The sequence below is a fragment of the Antechinus flavipes genome, chromosome 3 (genome assembly GCF_016432865.1).
Source record: "Antechinus flavipes isolate AdamAnt ecotype Samford, QLD, Australia chromosome 3, AdamAnt_v2, whole genome shotgun sequence".
In the NCBI taxonomy this organism is placed as follows: domain Eukaryota; kingdom Metazoa; phylum Chordata; class Mammalia; order Dasyuromorphia; family Dasyuridae; genus Antechinus; species Antechinus flavipes.
In genome coordinates, this window is record NC_067400.1 from 507,686,561 (window position 1) to 507,708,644 (window position 22,084).

Genomic DNA, 22,084 nt, shown 5'->3' on the forward strand with positions numbered 1-22,084 from the left:
ATTTTCACAACTCTCTTGAAAGATCTCGCCTTATCTCGTTCAATATTAAACTTAAGTATTATACATACTTTTCTCCCCCAGAGGGCTAGTTGCCAAACATTTGCCAACAAATTCTCTCAATATGACTCTCAATATGAGTCACCAATGAAGCAGATGGGGGCCTTACACATAATGATCAAATAAAAAATCTTTTTTGAATAAATGAAGGTCAAAGACGACATCAGGGTAGTGAGTCTATTGATCCAGAAGACTATAGATAAAGGAGATATCAGGTGAAGTGCTCTGAGAATATTTGAGAAGGGAAAATTACTACAGTTGCAGGAGAGCATCCACATAGGCACTTGAAATGGACCAAGATGGAAGAAAAGGCAAGTTTAACAAAGTGGAGTTTAGGAAAGAATGCATTTTAGATATGGGAGATGCTTTATTTACTTATGATTCATACAGATAAGAAATGGCATTTCATGAAACAATGATTCTGTTTGCTTGAAACATAGTTTGTGAGGAGGTAAGAATAAGGAAACCAAACCCAAAAAGGCTAATTGAATTGCCCTTGCCCAAAGTCACATTGGGAGTGTGACTAGTAGTGATGCAATAAGTGTATACACCTTTATTTTGTTTATATCATTGTTTTCATTATATTGGGTTTTTATTTCTTGATTTTACCATTTTAATTATGTGGATGAATTTTTTTTTTCACTTCTCAAGTCACTAAAGGGTATATTTTCTACTCATACATTTTTTTCCCCAAGAAATTTTTCCCAAGTGGTTTTATGCTTTTTTTCTACATTGAAACTTAACAAAAATGAACACTAAACATCTTTAACTCATCCTCTCCTTCACAACCTTCTTTTAAAACAAGTTTAAAATAGCCTTGTTCCTTCTTACAAGCCAGAAAATATCCTCGGTACATTGAAGACTCAAATTGCATCTTATTGTGCCCTATAACCTTCTTTTGGTAGAATATATAATCACTTTTTGGAGCTGCAATATGATTTGGAACATCACCTTCCTATGGAGAAAGAAAAAAAAAAAGTTATACCTTATATTAGGCTCCAGATAGTCTGAGTGTGTACAATTTATGTATAAACACCATACGGATTCAGAGTTAAGAAAGGATATCTACTATAGAGAAAAACTATTTCTGTTCACAAAAAAAAATACTTTTTTTTTTTTAAGATATCCCCCTCACCAATAGATTCTTCATAGAGCTGCCAAATTGATATTCTTCGAGCACAGGTTTGACCATGTCACTGTCTTCCTCAAAAAATTCCATTGACTTTCTTTTCCTCTACTATAAAATGCAAAGTTCTCTGGTGTTTAAGATCTGTCACAACATAGCTTCAGTTTTTCTTTCCAGACTTATTTCACATTGATCTTTTTCATATACTCTCTGTTCTAACCAAACTAGACAATTTGCAATTCCCTATTTGTGACATTTTATCTTCTGTCTCCATCCTGTAGCACATGATTTTCTTTCTTTTGGGAAATACTCCCTCCTAATCTCCATAGAATTTTTGACTTTTTTTCCCCCTGAGGCAATTGGGGTTAAGTGACTTGCCCAGGGTCACATAGCTAGGGAAGTGTTAAGTGTCTGAGGACAGATTTGAACTCAAGTCCTCCTGACTTCAGGGCTGGTGCTCTATCCACTGCATCATCTAGTTGCCCCTATTTCTGACTTCTTTCAAAGCTCATCTCACTCTTCCACACCCTCACAAGTTGCTTGTACTTTGTATCTTGTTATTTATATTCAGTATTTAGTTAATATTTCATTTTTCCTTTGCTTTGTTTTGTTGTTTATTGACTTAAGAAAGTAATGGATGTATATACACATCTGTGTTGTTTCCTCATTAGAATGTAAGCTCCTTGAAGGGTGGGACTAGTTTATGTTTATCTTTGTATCTGTAGCATTTAGCAGGGTGCCTAGACTATAATTGCTTCTTCTTAACTCCAAACCTTATATGCTAGTTTACATCCTTTCTTTCCTCGCAATGGGAATACCTTTCAGTCTCCAAGTCTACCTTGACTTACGCCTAGGACATTCTCAAACCTAGCTAAATTTGTATCTCCTCTGCTACCCAGATAAATTCACATCTGTTTAGGAGGAGAGAGAGTTCCAGCAAGTGTGACAGAGACTTGGGTTAATCTCTGTGTCTTGCAGACTGCAATGCCAACCCCTCTCAGCAGCAGTTCAGGTGACCATGAAGGTATCTCTCTTCCTTGCCTTCCCCCCTTCCATGTGCCATCTTTATGATCCAGCAGTTTAGCCAGAAGATATATTTGCTAGTGCAGAGGAAGTACAAGAAACATGTTTCATTAATTGTCCTTTTATCTGAAAGTACTGGGAAGTTTGGGAAGGCATATTCTTAAAATTAATCTATAACTACAAGTGACTATTGTTTAGCTAGGGAAGAAGAGAAATAGGGTGGGCATTTAAAAAATATATGGTTAGGCTCAATTCCTAGAAACATTACATGTTTCTGATTATGGCAGATTTTCCTTGCTAATTATATTTTACTTAATATTAAAATGAATAAATACATGCCAACTAAAATCTAGGAAGGTTGATAAGAAGTAAGGTTGGGAGTAATAAGATAGTTTGGAGGTTTATGTGATATTGTGGATAATTCATAAAATAAACTATTCCTATAGGAAAATAGCCAGAAGTGTACTGGTAAATATTCAACAAGCAGAGGAAAAATGCATATGCTACACATCTTAAAATAGTCTGCATTATAAAATTTTCTCCATTACTGTATTGTCTAGATATCAGTAAAACAATAAACAAATCCCATCTTGTAGCATTTGTAGATTTCTAAGATGTTAAATACTTGCATTGAAAATTTAACAAGTGGTTCTCAAGAATTGGTTTAAGCTAGATCCAGTGCAAACATGGAGCTAATTAAGAATTGACTGTATAAAGAATAGGATTCCTTCCTGGAAGAGCCATATTCCAGCCTTAGCATAACATGGTAGCTCACTGTATGCTTTATACATTATTCAGTTGTACTGTATACTGTTAAATCTTGTACAATAGAGGTATCAACATATAGCAGGCTGCATTGAAGTCCACAAAACTCCTGAGAGCTTTCTGAACCAAATTAAAATGTAATTGGGAAATATTTAAAACAATATGTAAATATATTATAAAACATAATGTTAATATATGATTTTCTAAGTCAATATGCAAACCCTAGAGATCTTTATGTATGGTCCCATTTTTCTCTGACTTGGACATCACTAATATACAGTATTATTGGATGCAGCCACAAACAATGTACTTGTTAGGCTTAGGAGTTCATGGGATTTAGATCTGGAAAGGGATCTTAGAGCTTATCTTATCTGGCTCCTCATTTTACAGAAAAGGAAACTGAGGCTCTCCTAAAATCAAATGACTCACTCAAGATCCCACAAGGAATAAGTAGCAGGTTTGGGAATCAAATTCAGGTTTACTGACTCAAAATTCAGTTTTTTTTCTCCATACAACATTAAATCACTCAAGTATGCTGGAACCAGCTCTAACCAGCTGCCAATTGTGAAATTTTCAATGTATTTACTCAGAAATCAGCAAACTCTACAAAGCAGGGCTTAATTTATTGTTCTGTTAATTGTCTAGATTTTAAAAAGTAATGGAGAAAATGTTGATAATGTATATTAAACTTAAATGTATGTGTGTACATTCTACCTTCCACCCCCCACAAGAGAGTCTATTTGTTAAACATTTACACCTTTGTATTGCTCTATAAACATTGCTTGAGTTCAGCAAGAGCAGTAGAAGGTCCAGAAAATGAAGTCATCACTAGCTGATAGAAACAACAATATTAATAATCTCATTTAAGCCTCATGCTTGTTCTCTACTATTCTCTCTGCCTCTTGTTATTTCTTTACTTGGTATTAGGTTAGGATTCTTGAACATTTTTGTTTATTATTTCTCATAATATTCCATCAATAAAACAAGCGTAAGAGGTCCAGTCTTACCTTAAATCGAAGTTCTTTATTATGGCAGGATAGATGATAAATCTGGTTTTTACTCTTCACCAAGAGGGCTACTGGCAAACCGCTGGGTACAGTCTCTTTATAAGCTTGTATTATGAATGTAGTTTGGGATGCATTTGCTGAGGACAAGTATTTATATATAAATTAGAATCCTATTTAGGAAAAAATGTTTTTAACTAAATATTTAAGGGAAATTTCTACAAAGACCCTTTTCCAATCTTATATTATGTTGTTTCAGCAACCAATATGTAATTAGAGATAAAGAATTTATTTTGCAATACACCTGCAATAATTTTTTGAGAAAGATTTATCCCCAACTTGAAGAATATGACTGTAGCCTTCAGGTAGGCCATGGTTTCATTTTCAAACTCAGAGTTACTCTGCTAGTCTCAGTGTAAGTTAGTACTGGATCTCTGAGGGACAAACAGTTGTATAGGTTGGGAACAGTCACCGTATCCATCAGCTCTTTTTGAAATTCCCAGATGAATGGAAAATTAGGATGCTTACTTCAGTTTATGAGGAAAATTAGATTCTAGTTAAAAGTAAAATTATCTGAAATGTTGCTGGACTTAGATTTTATTTTATAGCCATGTAAAAAAATATGATGAGAAAGGAATAAGTTCTATTATTCAGGTAAAATCTCATTGCAAAGATTAGCATTATAAAGAAAGGCTTAACATGCTAAAAAAAATCTAATAAGAGCAATTTTTGTTCTAGCTTTTCTAATTTTGTTACTAGCTAAACTCTATAATAGGTAAGATAAGGAATGACCTGTGCCTACTACATTTTGACATGGAGATTCAATACTTTGCTCAAACCAATAAAATTGGACAACAACCAAAAATTTAATTTCGGGAGAAGTTTGTTGCTAATACATGTAATTTATTTTCCATTATTTTTGGAGAAGGTGTTAGTCTAAGAAAAGCTTAAGTAGTGAAATAGAGCAGGAAGAACCAAGGCAGTGATGTTAGTAATAATAATTTTTAAAAAAGGTACCTTGAACCTCATAATCAGTCATGGACTCCAACACCGCTGTGTCCATCTTACTTTCTTTCATGACAACTCGATTGTCCACGTTTCTTAAGACTGCATTTTTGGGTTCTTCCAACTTATGGAAATCATCTGATTCCAAGTAATCTACAACATGCATTGAATTACCCATCAAAGAAATGTGAGTTTCTTATTGAAAAATTAACAGCCTCTTACAGTAATTATCAGTGATGATGTCACTTATTGCTTTTAATTGCTCTAAACAAGAGACCTAAATATAGAAAGAAGTTCAGTCTTTAAGAAATGCAAAGGGCGACTACAGAAATACAAGAGAAGAGGAAATTTTCCCATAGATTGTGATTCTCTTTGGCATCTGGTGTAGAGTATGTGTGTCCAAAGCACAGAGGACCACTGCTTCTATAATGAAGGTGATAAGGAGTACTCCAAACTGCTGATTGGGGCACTGCTTGTGGAGCTGGGCATGTATCCTGGCTTCTTTCTATGAGGGTCTGTCCCCTTGCTGATAGTTCAAGAAAGAGGAATCAAAAGAAAACAAAAGAGTTTTTTCCCTTGTTATACACTACAGAGTGGACGGTTCATCTGATTCAGTGGTCAGTTGTCTTTGTCGCAACCAGCATCACTGATGATCAGTCACTCTAGAGCAACTGAGCAGCACACCCTTCACAGAAAGAGGTCAGAACTCTTGCCTCGAGCCAGGAGGGGCAACCCAGTGCCAGAAATTGGGGAATTTTCTGTTCATCCTCTTAAATTACTTTTAGAAAAAGGAATCTGGTCCATCAGTTAGGGAGTGGCTGAATAAGTTACGGTACATGAATATTGTTTTATAACAATCAGCAGGATGATTTTAGAAAGGCCTGGAGAGATTTATATGAACTGATGCAAAGGGGAGTGAGTAGAGCCTAGAGAACATTGTACACAATAACAATAAGATTATGTGATGATCAATAGTGATGGACGTGGTTCTTTTCAACACTGAGGCGATTTCAAGGCAATTTCAATAGTCTTGTGATGGAGAGAGCCATCTACAAGCAGAAAGAAGACTATGGAGACTGAATGTGGATTGCAACATAGTATTTTCACCTTTTTTGTTGTTTGCATGCTTTTTTTTCTTTTTGATCTGATTTTTCTTGTGCAACATGATAAATGTAGAAATATGTTTAGAAGAATTGCATGTTTAAGCTATATTGGATTACTTTCTGTCTAGAGGAGGAGAATGGGGGGAAGGAAAAGAGAAAAATTTGTAACACAAAGTTTTGCAAGGGTGAATGTTGAAAACTATCTGTATATATTTTGAAAATAAAATGCTATTATTAAAAATTTTAAAGAAAAAAGGAATCTGAAAAATCAATGGCTAGTTGGAAAACTAGAAATAGATAAGGGAATTGTCCTTCACTTCAACCAAAGGGGCCTACTTATTTATAGAGGTTGACTGTCTAAAGACCAAAAGCCCAGCAATATAAGTCTGGATTTTTGTCTCTCTTAAGCCACTCTCCTTGAGGCACCATTGAGGATGGAGATAGAAGCAGCAGCATGGAGAATCTTCTTTTTTGTGTTCTAGATGTCCATACATTCCTCCTGGGGGCCCTGCCCTTTTCCCTAAGAGTGGTTCTAATATCCCTTGCTCCATTTTCATGTGCTCTCCAATTGGATTAATCATTCCTTAATGGTATATATTATTTTTGCTTAGAATGTTTTTTAAGGAGTTGCAGAATTTCCAAAGCATCAGAGGACACTTAGTAGTAGTCCTATCTTTTTCACTTTATGGGAAAAATACTGCACTTATATAGACTACAACCATTTCAGAAAGAATATTGGTTTTCCAAACCAAATCTGAACAATGTCAAGTCCATCTCTTTCCATGCTGAGCACGTTGGTAAAGATGGTATATGTGGGTAAGCATTCTCAAAAAACTCCCTGTAGATATGATCCAAAGCAGAGAAATAGTCATACGTTACCATCATCTTCAGCTTAAGGGAAAAAAAGACAGAGAGAAAAAAATGTCATTACAATTTGCTTCAAAGGAAAATTTTTTTTACTTTCACCTAGAATCTACTTAATCTGTTCATTCCAAATTTACTTATTCTGTTTACTCCTTTCTTTCTTTCCTCATTCTCAGTTGCCACTGGGAAATGTAGATAGTCAAAAATATTATACCAAATAAGGTATTTTATACTGGCATCTTAGAAAATGGAAATGTAATAATTTAAAAATAGGTTTTGTAAGTTCAAAACCTCAGATTTCTCACAGTCGAATGTTAATGTTCTTAAAATAATTATGTTTACTCTTAAGGTAAAGATATTTTACTGGGCACATGGAATTAAAAGCTTCCCATAGAGTCTACAATAAAAATGTTGTTTTTTACAACTTATAAGAATATCTATTCACTTATACACGTAGTCCTTCCTTTGCTGAAATTCCTGAGAATTTAAAACTTAAGGGATTCATGCTATATGCTATAATTTTGCTTTAAGGAACAATGCTCTGCAAACTTATTAAATTTGGCATTCTATAGTCTATCAATTCACCCAGCTTAAATGCTTCCATCTCTAAAAAGCCTTTCCCAAATTTCCCTTCATCTTTCACCAACCTACTGGAGGTGATCTCTCTCATCTTGAGCTCCACTAGCATTTTGTAACTTTTTTACTGTCAAGATGAAAAATTTTAATTTTAATTACTTGTGCACCTATCTTATCTCTTCTTTTGGGTTATAAGCTTTTTAATGGAAGTGGTCCTTTAGCACCCGGAGAGTGCATTTCACATAGTACTTAGTAAATGTTTATTGAATGGAACTTGACAGCATATATGTATATTTATACTGTAAGTTTTAGAGAGAATCTAAATATGCCCACTGTTTTTTATTTAATAAAGTAAACATTTTCAAATATTAGAATGGAAGTTAAAGAGGAGACAGGATTTACTCAGTGAGATACCTCACAGTAACTTTTTTGGATGAGCACATGATGAACTGAATGCAGATTTACCTTTGAAGTAAAGTGAACCATCTCGAAACTCCATCTCCACAAGGTTGACAACATTGTCATCCGTATCACAGTGCATTTTATCAGCCATCTTTCCACCTACTGGAAGTATAGAACAGATTATTGAGAGACAATTGCAGTGTCTGTATGTTTTGTAGTACCTCCCTATCAGAAGCCAGAAAAATATATTAAGGAGCATACTAGCTGAGGCCATGAGCAGGTGATCAAGTTCCTTAACTTCCAATCTAACATTGTTATTGGTTAGCAGTTTGTGAGAGAGAGAAGAGCATTTTAGGAGAAATCAGGAAGAACTAAGAAAATTGAAAGAAAAGAAAAAAAAAAGCTAAAATCCTAAAAGCAATGGGGTTCTCATGAAAAAAAGGTCATAAAGATTTTTTGTTTTTGTTTTAACTCAGAGAAGAGAGAAAGAACTAATAGCTTCTGTCAGTGATTTTTTTTGGTGGTCCAGAATCACATTTTCATAGGCATAGGGAATTCATGATGTGAATCCGGCAGCCCATTCAGATCAGACCTTGTAGTCTTTGAGAGTCAGCACTTAGGGGTTAAGGGATGTGCCTACAATAACACAGGCCTTGTGTCAGAGATGCGTCTTGAATCCAGGTCTTTCTGGCTTTCAAGCTAATAAAATTCTCCATTATGAGAAAGTGGTGGAAAACCTTGTTAACACCTCAAAGCTCAAAGAATGAGATTATAAATAAATTAGAGGAGCATAGGATAGTTTATCTCTCAGACTTGTGGAGGAGAAAGAAACTTGTGACCAAAGATGAACTAGAGACCATTACTGATCACAAAATAGAAAATTTTGATTATATCAAATTAAAAAGCCTTTGTACAAACAAAACTAATGCAAACAAGATTAGAAGGGAAGCAACAAACTGGGAAAACATCTTCACAGTTAAAGGTTCTGATAAAGGCCTCATTTCCAAAATATATAGAGAACTGACTCAAATTTATAAGAAATCAAGCCATTCTCCAATTGATAAATGGTCAAAGGATATGAACAAACAATTTTCAGATGATGAAATTGAAACTATTACCACTCATATGAAAGAGTGTTCCAAATCACTATTGATCAGAGACATGCAAATTAAGACAACTCTGAGATATCACTACACACCTATCAGATTGGCTAAGATGACAGGAAAAAATAATGATGAATGTTGGAGGGGATGCAGGAAAACTGGGACACTGATGCATTGTTGGTGGAGTTGTGAAGGAATCCAACCATCCTGGAAAGCAATCTGGAATTATGCCCAAAAAGTTATCAAATTGTGCATACCCTTTGATCCAGCAGTATTTCTACTGGGCTTATACCCCAAAGAGATACTAAAGAAGGGAAAGGGACCTGTATGTGCCAAAATGTTTGTGGCAGCCCTGTTTGTAGTGTCTAGAAGCTGGAAAATGAATGGATGCCCATCAATTGGAGAATGGCTGGGTAAATTGTGGTATATGAATGTTATGGAATATTATTGTTCTGTAAGAAATGACCAGCAGGATGAATACAGAGAGAACTGGCGAGACTTACATGAACTAATGCTAAGTGAAATGAGCACAACCAGAAGATCATTATACACTTCAACAACAATATTATATGAGGATATATTCTGATGGAAGTGGATTTCTTTGACAAAGAGACCTAACTGAATTTCAATTGATAAATGATGGACAGAAGCAGGTACCCCCAAAGAAAGAACACTGGGAAACGAATGTGAACTATCTGCATTTTTGTTTTTCTTCTCGGGTTATTTTTACCTTCTGAATCCAATTCTCCCTGTGCAACAAGAGAACTGTTCAGTTCTGCAAACATATATTGTATGTAGGATATACTGCAAGGTATTTAACATATATAGGACTGCTTACCATCTAGGGAAGGGGGTGGAGGGAGGGAGGGGAAAAATTGGAACAGAAGCGAGTGCAAGGGATAATGTTGTAAAAAAATTACCCTGGTATGGATTCTGTCAATATAAAGTTATTATAAAATAAAATAAAATAAAATTAAGTTAAAAAAAAAAAAAAGATCTTGCCTGCGGTTCTTTCTGGAAGAAATCACAGGCAGAAGAGTAGAAGGAAGAGTTAGAAATAACTCTCTATCAAAGGATATTTACAAACAATTTTTAGATGATGAAATCAAAGCCATCTATATAATCATATGAAAAAATGCTCCAAATCACTATTGATTATAGAAATGTATATTAAAACAACTCTGAAGTATCACCTCACACCTCTTAGATTTGCTAAGATAACAGGAAAAGATAATGATAAATGTTGGAGAGGATGTGGGAAAACTGGAACCCTAAAATTTTGCTGATAGAGTTGTAAACTTATCCAGCCATTCTGGAGAGCAATTTGGAACTATGTCCAAAAGACTATCAAACTGGGCATACCCTTTGACCCAGCAATGCTGGTCTGTATCCCAAGGAAATCATAAAGATGGAAAAGGATTCACATGCGCCAAAATGTTTGTAGCAATTTTTTTGTGGTGGCAAAGTATTGGAAAATGAGTAGAAGCTCACCAATTGAGGAATGGCTGAATAAGTAATGGTATAAAAATAATGGAATATTACTGTTCTATAAAAATTTAGAAATATTTACATGAACTGATGTTGAGCGAAATAAGCAGAACCAATAATACATCATACACTGTAACAGCAAGAATGTGCGATAGTCAATTATGAAAGACTTGGTTCTTCTCAGTGGTTCAATGATCCAAGGCAATCCCAATAAAATTTGGGTAGAAAACCCCATCTGCATCCAGAAAGAGATGTATGGAGATGGAATTTATAAATCAACACATGCTATGTTCACTTGTTTTTTTTCTGTTTTTTTTTTCTTCTCCTGTTGTGGCTTTTCTTTTTTGTTCTCATTTTTCTCTCCCAACGTGATTCATAAAGAAATGCGTATTGAATAGTTAATGTACATGTATATATATATATATATGTATATATATATGTATGTATATGTATATATATATATACACAAAAAAAACAACAATAATAAACAAACACATAAATAAATAAATAGCTCTTTAAACAAAGAAGGGGTGGTATTAGACTTGATCTCTTGGGACTCTTTGGTGTTAGCTGGATTGAGAAATGTGATGAAACAGCTAATTGCTAATAGTGTTAAATTGCTACACCAAACCATCTCTTTGTTTTATAATTAGTTTCTAGCCTAAATAGGCTAGTTGGAATTTTGTAAGAGAAAAGCAATGGTTTCCAGAAACTTATTTAATTTGTAGCTGATGACTCACCAATAGTGAGTCACCCTTATCCCATTAAGAATTTGTTGTATTGTGCTTCAAAGTAGATTGTTCACTGAAAGGTTAAATCCACTGATCTAGAGGGATACTAAGATGCTAAACTGGATGCTACTTACTAAATATGGATAACTAGCTGCTATCTAACTTTGATTTCCTCGAATTAGGAAATTTAGCAGATTACAAAGATGCAACATGAACACAGATACTCTGTATGACAGGACTCATGCATCAGAAACTACAGAAATTCCTGTAGAGCCAGAAAAGCAAGCTGTACATCACAAGGAGTGGTCCCTGTGGTAAGAAAACAGGACAAAGTAAGAAGAGTACCCTCTGGAATTTTCCTCACAGAATTAGTGTAACAGCAAAAAGAGTACCAAGTTTAGATTGGAAGGATGGGGATTCAAATCCTTGTCCCTGGACAAATTAATTAGCCTCAGGTTCCTCAGCTAGATGAGACTTAAACTTGTTGAGATCTAAGGTTTCATCTAGCTCCAAATGTATGATTATCTAAGTCAACTTTTAAACCAAAGTATAATACTTTATATTTATCTCTGTTAAATTTGTAAACTATGCTGTATAACTGGAAAATTGCCTTAATATGGGGTGTGTGTGTGTGTGTGTGTGTGTGTGTGTGTGTGTGTGTGTGCATATATAGAAACAGACATATTTTTCCATGTTTTCTGAGTGGGAAAATAGGCAGCAGTATGCTGGGGAAAGTCTAACAGGCTCTGGGAGGGAAACATGTATTCTTGACACACTTAATTATTATCTACATTATAAATATTTTCTCCATCACTTTCTTATGTTTAGACAATCAACAAAACAATACATTAAGTCCTGATTTGTAATTTGTAGATTCTGAGGTCTAAATACTCACAATGAAAGTTTAACAATCACTAACGGTTAGGACTGGCTTCAACACATTCAATTCTTGGACACTGACCTAGAAAGTGAGACAGACCACCCAAATTTTACTCAGGTCCTTTGGGTCATGGGTGAGTCTCTGACACAAGTGTAATTTGGCCATATAGTTTAATATGGCCCAAGTGTCTCATTTTCTAACACAGAAGAGGGATTCAAATTGTGGTGAGGATCTGACTCATTTCATATTGTGAAAATTAATATATTCCTAAAGGATCAGATCTATTTGGAAACAGTAGAATTAACTCCCTAAGGGGAAGAATGTTTTCACTTTTTACTTTTTATATGTGGCATAAGGCCCACCAGCACATTGTAGATTCAAATGTAATTGTTGTTGTTGACATATTTTAAAGAAATAAGATTTTTGGTAAATTAGAACATTAATAAAAACTTAGAACCCACAGCACTTATATAAAGTTTATTTTATTTGTATATTAATGGTTATCTTTACTATCGGATTTATGGCCATAATACTATTGAATGTCTCAAAAAGCTAATTGAATTTTTTTGCTACAACTAAATTTTTTTTATCTTATCTGGAAGTCAATCATAATTATTATCATAATTTACATTTACATAGACCTTTAATATTTACAAAGCATCTTCCCTACAACTTCTTGAGGTAATATAAACATTATTATCCAATTTGCAGACTAAAAAAAATGAAGATCAAATAAGTGACTTGCCAGTCATCACATAGCTAGTAGGTATTTGAGCCAGGATCTCAACCCAAGTTTCTTGACTACAAATCTCATATTTATTCTTGCATTTACACCCATAGGGATAGAATCTAATCCTTTCCTTTTTAGCTACAAATTAGATTTTATTAGCACTATTTAAACCTTTCCTGGAAGGGGTTGGGGAGAGGCTATGTGGAAAAAGAATGAGTTTGGTTTGGGACATAGAACTTGACCTGTAGATGAGACCTATGAGACCTCTAGGTGACAAAGTAGATAGATAGCTATATCATCCTGAATTCAAGTTTGGCCTCAGATATTGTGTGACCCTGGGCAAGTTACTTCATTCTGCTTCAGTTTCCTCATTTGTAAAATGAGCTAGAAAAGGAAATGGCCAACCACTGCAGTATTTTTGCCAAGAACACTCCAAGTGGGAACAAAAAGTTACTGAAAAATAACTGAACATATCTATGAGACATCAAGTTTGAGATGGTCATTGCGGGGTCGTATAGTTACCTGTGCTATAGGAAAGATTTTGTTAGTTGAGGGGATAGATTGGAGTGGAGAAAGGCCTAAAGACCCAAATAGGAGATTATTGTGATAGCCCAAGTTAGAAGCGATGGCAGCCTGACCTAGAGCGGAGATGGTAAATATGGAACCAGAACTTGAATCAGTCCCGCTATCAGACTTTTAATCCCATCCTGTTCCCTAGGTCTTACACAGAAGTAGGCCAAATTCCTCAGACTGTCTTGTTAGCATATCTGAAAAGCTTTCCACTGCTCTTCTCACTGTGCTTAATCATAGCTGATTCAGCCCATGAGTTGTTTCATGTAATAAATGGCATCTTTTGTGGCTGTGATAAAGGTCTCATGAGTTCTTCACAATTTGAACCACTCTTCCTCATGGGTATTTCATTTATACTGCCTTAACTACATGGTGAAGTGAAGGGATTGCACATAAGAGACTTTGTGAAGGGAATGCACAGAAAAGATATTGTGGAGAAGGCTACAAAACAAAAATAGTTGATATTATCCTTTATTCAAGATATAAAGGATATATCCTTCATTCCAGTTTCTGAGGAAGAGGTGGTCCTTTGATTCACCAACTCCAATTCCTCAGGGAGTATCCTTGATCTCATTCCCTCCCATTTCCTTTGGCAGATTACTCTACCATTGTCTCTCTCCTCTGGGATCTTCAATGCTTCCTTTTTATTGCCTCAGTCACAGCTACCTACAAACATTCCCAATTCTGTTCTTATAAAACTCAGTCTCACCATCTCTTGTAATTATCTCCCAGTCACCTTCTTGTGTATTACCAAACTTGTAGAAAAAAATTGTCTTTTCTCATTGTTTCTTCTACTAAATACTTTCTAATCTTGCACTTTAGCTACTACTTTAGTTGACATTGTCTTCTCCAAAATGAACATTAATTTCTTTCCCCCCCAAAATCTTTCTTAACCTCTTTGTAGCACTTGACACTATTAACCACCCACCCTATCTTCTTCATATAGATGTACTCTCCTTTCTGTATTGATTCTATATCTACGATAGCTCTTTCTCTCTATTCACATTGTCACCCATCCCAATTCAAGTCCTCATCACCTCATGTCTGGACTATTGCAATAACCTCTTAATTGATCTTGATTCATCTCTCCAACATCTCACCCATCTTATGCACAATCACCAAAATGATATTACTAAAACCAAGGTCTGGATATGTTACTCCCCTGCTAAGTAAATTCCAATGGTTTTTACACTTAGAATCAAATACAAAGTCTTCAACTTCATATTAAAAGTCGTTAGTACTTTTCCAGGCATATTCCATATGTACATTACTCCCTGCTTTCTTTCTATCGACTTTCTGGCCAAGCTGGCTTTCTGCTGTTCCTGGACCTTGCCATTTCACTTCCAGTATCAATGCCTTTCCTATTCTTCTCTGCTCCCTCACCCCCCCAAGTATAAAAACCACTCCCTACTCCTCCTTGGCTTTCAGCATTCCAAACTCCTTCAAAGTACAGATCAAATGCCAGCTCCTCTGTGGGGAGTCTTACCTAATCATGCATGCTTCTGTCTTCCACACCACCTGAAATTATCTTGCATTGATTAAGTATGCACTCCTTGTGGGAAAAGACTTTCATTTTTGTTTATATAGTGCAGTGCTTGGTACAAAAAAAAATGGTTAAGAAAGGCTTTTTAAATGAAAGAATTTACAGGTTTGCATTCCAGGAAAGAGATGTCAAAGATGACTCCTAGGTTAGGAATTGATTTTAGCATATCTTCAGAGAGTATAGTAAAAAATTATTTCTTAATATACACTATTCCACAGTCCCAAAATATCTTCCTTAACGATAATTGAAATTCTATTCTTCTGGGTTAACCATTGCCCTATTATGTCCATTTTAAATATAAAGGTTACTATTTGGGGTAACAAATTAAATAAACTGTCTCCCACAAATTTGTCTCGTACACATTGTCTCAAGTACATTAAGACAATACTTTGGTAAAATTAATTTGTCAGACATTTTTTAGAAAGAGCATATGGAAAACTGAAAAAAGAAGGGCATTCAGGTTGGAACTACTCAGAGCAAATCTCACCTGTTACAATTTTGTTTTATGTTGTTTAACTTTTTCTCAGTTTATTCACCATTTCACTTTTGTTACTCAATACCTAAAGTTAGGCAGAAAAATCGTGTCTGCTACTATCTTCCTGGCCCCAACTTGATTTTATCACATTTAACAAAGATAACTTATTACTCAACTATTATGTGCAAAACATATAGACCAGATGTTGGGTGACATTCCTCTGACCCCATTTATGGACTTTAAATTCTAGCAACTGTTTAGCAAGTGTAGCTTTTTTTTTTTTTTTTAAGTCTTCAACTCAATTTATATATTTAAAAATCTAATCATCTTTGTTACCTGAACAATCGCAATAGCTCCCTAACTCCTCTTGTCTCTCCTGCCTCAAGTCTGTCCCCACTCCAATCCACATCTTCCACAACAATTCTATGAGAGAAACATATGCTACATTGTTCCCATTTAGTAGAGGTCTGGTGACAGCCGATTACAGAAGTACTGTCTACAGCAGCACAGAACTCAGCACCTGACCCCAATTCTAGGGCTCCAACCCCTTCATTGTCAGAGGACCGTGACATCGGGGAGGGGGATGCGGGGGATGCGGGGGATGCGAGACATGCGAGCTGAACGATAAACACCTCTGTTGAGAGTGCAAGGCTTTCGCCAGTTTTTGTATAAAACAGATTTTTTTGTGCTTATTCTTCTAATGACTCTGGATTGGATTACAGAAAATCCTGCTTCTTAAAGGCTATTTTGGTTGTTGGCTGTCAGAAAACCTCTAAGGATTTCAACGGTGGTTTCCTTGTAAAATAATGAAAGACAGACCTAGCACAAGAATCTGCTTTTATAATAATACTGTGCGTCAGAAGCTTGAACTTTTCTTTTTCCCAGTAAAACTTTATAGTTCCTACTACCCGGAAAAAAGGTTACACACACACACACACACACACACACGAATAAATGCACTTCTCCCTTGTTAGGCCGCCAGTAAAGTAGATCTAGCGTCCAGCCTCTTTCACGGAAGCCTCCTTAACTGTACACACACACTACATACATAGATACAGACACTTTGCTTTCTGCCAACACAGAAGCAGCATTTCTAGGTAGGTCCAAAGTGGGGGCAGGTCAGCAGGGGTAAGAGAGGGGAACCTAGGCGGGAAGCAGGGCACCGCGGCCCGCTCCAGGTTCGTGCTGAGGGCTCCGCCGAAGCAAGAAAGTTCTGGAGGAAGTACCGAGTGCTCAAGCCCAGAGACTGCTTCCCAGAGACTGCTCCGGCCGCGGACAGGTGCGCGAGCCAAACTCCCTCCCCTCCTTTCAGTCTCCATCCTTCCTCCCCTCCTTCCAGTCTCCATCCTTCCTCCCCTCCAAACCCTGGGGAGAGGCGTGGTTCCTACCTTCCTCCAGACAGGTCGGCACTCAAGTAACTAACGAGACTTTCCCCCGACTTTCGGAAATGGAGGGCGGGGAGGAGAGAGAAGGGGGAGGAGAAAATAGTGTTGAAATGACTGGAACCTTTCCTAACCTCCTTAATCGGTCCGGTCCTTTCCCGAGACTGTTGATTAGGACTAAACTCCGAAACGGTTATTATCCTTCTAAGAGTCTGGTGAATTTCTCCTTATGCAGAACCATTACTTTAAAGGCATCTTGGGCAAGAAATTTCTCTCATTGAAATCTCACATTTTTAGAAATTCATTTGTACTCAGTTCACAATTAACTAGTAAATTTGTTCATCCATTCATTCCACGAAGATTTAAGAAAAATAGACACACAGCTCTATTTTTGTTTAGTGGATTTCCCACTATTTTGGGGGGAGGGAAGGGAGGATATTCTACTGTCAGCCATATAGTGAGTGGGACTTTAAAATAAACGTTAACGTTCCTTAGGAACGCTAGAGGAGAAAAATATATCCTATGGAGGATATATAGCACTCCCCAAAATCTATAAAGAAATGAGGGAGGAGAGAGAGGCAGAGGGGGATGCAAAGGAGTGAGGAAGAAGATAAGGGATCCATGAGTGGTGGGAAGTTAAATAATAGCAAGGCAAGTTAAGGGGCAGAATTAAAGGACAACATTTAGCAGAAACAGGAAAGAGAAGTGCATAAACGCCTCGACAAATCAGGAGTCAAATTTGTTAAAAAAAAAAAAAAAGTATGACTCGTAGTCATTGATCTTAGACACAGTCAAGCTTGAAGATTCAATTAAGAGAAATGTACATTATATGTTAGTCATACTAATACTGTTTTTAGTTGCATGTTTACATATGGGTGTGTTTGAGTGTATGTAGATATGTATGCATGTTCTTTATATGTGTTTATACAGATATATGTATATGAGTGTGAGTCTATGGATGGGTATGAATGTATATGTATATATATGTGTGTGTGTGTGTATATGTGTGTGTGTATATCTGAATGTGTGTATATGTATTTCTATTAAATATAGCTCTGCTTAGCCTGCTTGGAAGAGGTGAAGATGAAAGGGAAAAAATTAAGTTAAAAAAGTGCACAGTAGAGAACAAAAGAACAATTTTTTTTTAAGCTTTTAATTTTCAAAACATATGCAGCAATAATTTGACAACACTGACCCTGGCATAGCCTTGTGTTTCAAATTTTTCTCCTCTTTCCCCACTCCCTCCCCTAGTTGACAAGCAATTCAATATATGTTAATCATGTTAAAATATGTTAAATCCAATATGTATAAACATATTTATACAATTCTCTTGCTGCACAAGGGGAATCAAATCAAAAAGGAAAGTAAATGAGAAAACAAAATGCAAGAAAACAACAACAGAAAGAGTGAGAACATTATGTTGTGATCGGCATTCGGTTCCCACAGTTCTCTCTCTGGGTGCAGATAGCTCTCTTCATCACAAGATCATTGGAACTGGTATCAATCATCTCATTATTGGAAAGAGTCATGTCCATCAGAATTGATCGTCATATAGTATTCTTTTTGCCTTGTACAATGATCTCCTGGTCCTGCTCATTTCACTCAGTATCAGTTCATGTCAGTCTCTCCAGGCTTCTCTGAAATCATCCTGTTGGTCATTTCTTACAGAATAATAATATTCCATAACATTCATATACCATAACTTATTCAGCCATTCTCCAATTGATGGGCACCCACTCACTTTCCAGTTCCTTGAGCTGCCACAAACATTTTTGCAGGTACAGGTCCCTTTCCCTCTAAGATTTCTTTGGGATAAGGCCAGTAGTAACAGTTCTGGATCAAAGGGTATGTATAGTTTGATAACTTTTTGAGCATAGTTCTAAATTTCTCTCCAGAATGGTTGCATCCGTTCACAACTCCGCCAACAATGTATCAGTGTCCCAGTTTTCCCACATCCCTTCCAACATTCGTCATCATCTTTTTCTGTTATCTCAGCCAATCTGAGAGATGTGTAGTGGTATCTGAGTTGTCTTAATTTGCATTTCTCCCATCAGTAGTGATTTAGAGCACCTTTTCATATACCTAGAAATGGTTTTAATTTTTTCATCTGAAAACTGTTCATATCCTTTGACCATTTATCAATTGGAGAATTGTTTGGATTCTTATAAATTTGAATCAGTTCTTTATATATTTTAGAAATGAGGCCTTTGAATGTAAATGTAAAGATGTTTTCCCAGTTTTTTGCTTCCCTTCTAATCTTGTCTGTATTAGTTTTGTTTGTATAAAAACTTTTTAACTTAATATAATCAAAATTGTCTATCTGGTGTTCAGTTATGAGTTCCAGTTCTTCTTTGGACATAAATTCCTTCCTTCTTCATAGATCTGAGAGGTAAACTATTTTATGTTCCTCTAATTTATAATAATTTATAATATCACTCTTTATGGCTAAATCATGAATCCATTTAGATCTTATCTTGGTATGTGGTATTTCTAATTTTCCCAGCAGTTTTTGTCAAATTGTGAGTTCTTATCCCCAAAGCTGGGGTCTTTGGGTTTATCAAACACTAGCTTGCTATAGTTATTGCCTATTTTGTCCTGTGATCCTAACCTATTCCATTGATTGACTACTCTGTTTCTTAGACAGTACCAAATGCTTTTGATGACCCCTACTTTATAATATTTAGGCACATTTAGACCACTTTCATTAGCATTTTTTTCATTAATTCCCTTGAAATTCTTGACTTACAAAAGAACAATCAACAAGGAAGTAAAAAAAGATGGATACTCATGAATATAATTTCTTTTACTAAAATATATTCTTTCTTGAACTGGAAATTCATTGTTATAGTTTGAATCCTCACTGACATTCTTCTGGGGACATGACAATGTTTTGCTTTGTTTTGTTTTGTTTTTATTTACTCTTTATTTTCTGTGGAGTACGGCTAGTTTCCTGGAAGGCCTCCGGGTCAGCCAGAGTCAAGATAAATTAAAGTCCTTTGTCTTTAGGGGGAGAAGTGAAGAAGACGGACAAACTGCCATGAGGCTTGCCAAAGATCTCTCCTGGATTCTGGAGTCCTGAGTCACCAGCCACTCTCCTTTTTATCCGGCCGCAAAGTGACTGTGCCCCTCTCTGCCTTCCAGTCCTTGCCTTTGATTATCTTAACACCAAACATTGAGCAAGCATCAATAGTGAGAAGAGCCATCTATCCAAACATATACTAATAGAGTCATTGTCTCATATCGAATAGGCAATTGGCCTTAAGTGCTTGATTGTTTGATTCAAGTCTACCTTTTCAGAGTTTTTGACCCTCTACAATTTTCTATTAAAAATAAATAAAAAAAACTTTAAAAAATTTAAAAAAGAATATAAGTACTTCTTAAGATGACTCATATAGAAATATGTAAAAAACAAATGTACATATGTAAACAACAAAAAAAGAATATAAATATTTGAGGCAGCTAGTGTATAGAGCATCAACCTTGGAGTCAGGAGGTCCCTAGTCCAGCCTCAGACACTTACTACTTCTTAGCTGTGTGACTTAACAAGTCACTTAACCCCAGTTGCTTTGCCAAAAAGAACATAAATACTCAAATTTTCTTTTTTTTTGGAAGTACTAATTTTCCTTTTTAAAAAACTTTTCTGTTGCTCTCCAATGTCATATCCCCAACTGTCTTTTAGATATCTAAAACTGGATGTCTACTAGACATCTTAAACTCAACATGTCTATTATGGAACTTATTTTTCTCCTTAAACTCTTCTTGCCTCTAAATAGTGAAGGATAAGAACAAGCATTTAGGGCAACTAGGTAACACAATGGTTGGAATGCTGGGGTCTGGAATTAGGAAGACTCATCTTTCTGAGTTCAAATTTGACCTCAGATATTTGCTAGCTGTGTGACCCTGGGCAAGTCACTTAACTCAGTTTCCTCAATGAGAAGGCTATGGCAAACAAACCATTCCAGTATTTCTGCCAATAAAACCCCAAATAGGGTCATAAAGAAGCAAACATGTTGAATAATAAGCATAATCCTCACAATAACTCTAGGAGGACACTATTATCATCCCCATTTTACAATTGAAGAAACTGAGGCACATAAGGCTTAAGTGACTTGCCCAGCATTACTCAGCAGTTAAGTGGCTTGAGATTGTATTTGAACTCAAGTCTTCCTGATTCCAGGCCCAGCACGCTATCCATTGCACCACCTAAATAGAGCTGGACTCAACCTCTCAATTCCCTTCGGATTGACTCTTCCTATCTGAGGCTGGATTGGATCCACACTACCACTTAGAAGGATGAGGAGTTAATACATTCCAGACAAGGGACCCCCAAAGGAGTGGGGATCAGATATAAGAGAAATAGCAAATAGGTAGGTCACTTTGCCTAGAATGGAGAATTTCTGAAGGGAAACCATATGAACTGCGATTGATAAGTGGGCACCATGTTGCAGAAGGCTTTCAATATCAGACTGAAAATTTCAAATTTTATCCTAGGGGACAAAGGAAAATTTGGGGGAAGGGTTGTGATAAAAGCAGATCTATAGTTGAGGATTGTCAGTTTGATGGTTGTGGAAAGGATGGATGGAGAAAGGATAAGGGAGAGAGTAGAAGGCTACTGAAACATTTTAGGTGAGAGGTATCTGTGTGAGTGCTGATGAATGTGAGAGGTGTGGAGAGAGAATCAACCTTAGAGGATCATATTTAGCCTTTGGGACTCAGTTTCTTCATCTATAAAATAAGGGTTGGATGAAATTTCTTTCCTGAGTTCACTTCCAACTCTAAATCTATGATCTTATGATTTGTGTCCATGTTTCCAGTGCTAGTCAACTTAAGGCTATTACTACATATTATAGCTGTCAATTATATGCAAAGATGAACACACATACATATATATATCTTTATGAGGCTTCATTAAAATCAAATAAAGTTGGAGGTATTTGTAATATTTTATGCTCTTAAAATGGAAAGAATGGCTAGTTAAATGGGCCAAGGATCACCTTTGAGGTGTGTTATTGATATTAGTATTAGGAGATCATAAGATTTAGAGATGATCTGATCTAATGCCTTCATTTAACTGATGAGGAAACTGAGGGAAAATGACCACTTACTTGAGACCACAAAAGTAATAAGATAATATTGCTTTTTTTTTTGTGGTTTTAAAAAATTTTACTTGAATTAAGACATAAGCTTGAGACATCTTATCATGCCAATAGTAGGACAGAATCTTTAAAAAAAAAAAAACCTGACTTGGGGCCAATGA

At 35.9% G+C, this 22,084-nt stretch overlaps 1 protein-coding gene and 1 long non-coding RNA gene across 2 annotated transcripts; one reads left to right on the top strand and one right to left on the bottom strand.

Annotated features, from left to right (window-relative positions):
- Positions 1-404: 404 nt before the first annotated feature.
- On the bottom strand, positions 405-17,026 carry LOC127554992 (interleukin-18-like). The gene is made up of 5 exons (XM_051986980.1): positions 16,834-17,026; positions 7,989-8,087; positions 4,993-6,974; positions 3,979-4,115; positions 405-1,012 (listed from the first exon to the last, which is right to left on the bottom strand). Exons 3-5 carry the CDS (start codon positions 5,156-5,158, stop codon positions 797-799), a joined length of 519 nt encoding a protein of 172 aa, XP_051842940.1. The 5' UTR covers positions 5,159-6,974; positions 7,989-8,087; positions 16,834-17,026; the 3' UTR covers positions 405-796.
- On the top strand, positions 16,030-20,197 carry LOC127554998 (uncharacterized). Its single transcript, XR_007952117.1, has 2 exons — positions 16,030-16,724; positions 19,834-20,197. It is a non-coding gene; the product is annotated as an uncharacterized LOC127554998 (long non-coding RNA).
- The last annotated feature ends 1,887 nt before the right edge of the window (positions 20,198-22,084 follow it).

Coding starts and splice junctions, on each gene's coding strand:
- LOC127554992 (XM_051986980.1), bottom strand. CDS start 5,158: ATGGGTAATTCAATGCATGTTGTAGATTACTTGGAATCAGATGATTTC. Junction 4,116..4,992: donor GACTGATTATGAGGTTCAAG/GTACCTTTTTTA, acceptor ACTTGTCCTCAG/CAAATGCATCCCAAACTACA. Junction 1,013..3,978: donor ATAAAGAACTTCGATTTAAG/GTAAGACTGGAC, acceptor CTTTCTCCATAG/GAAGGTGATGTTCCAAATCA.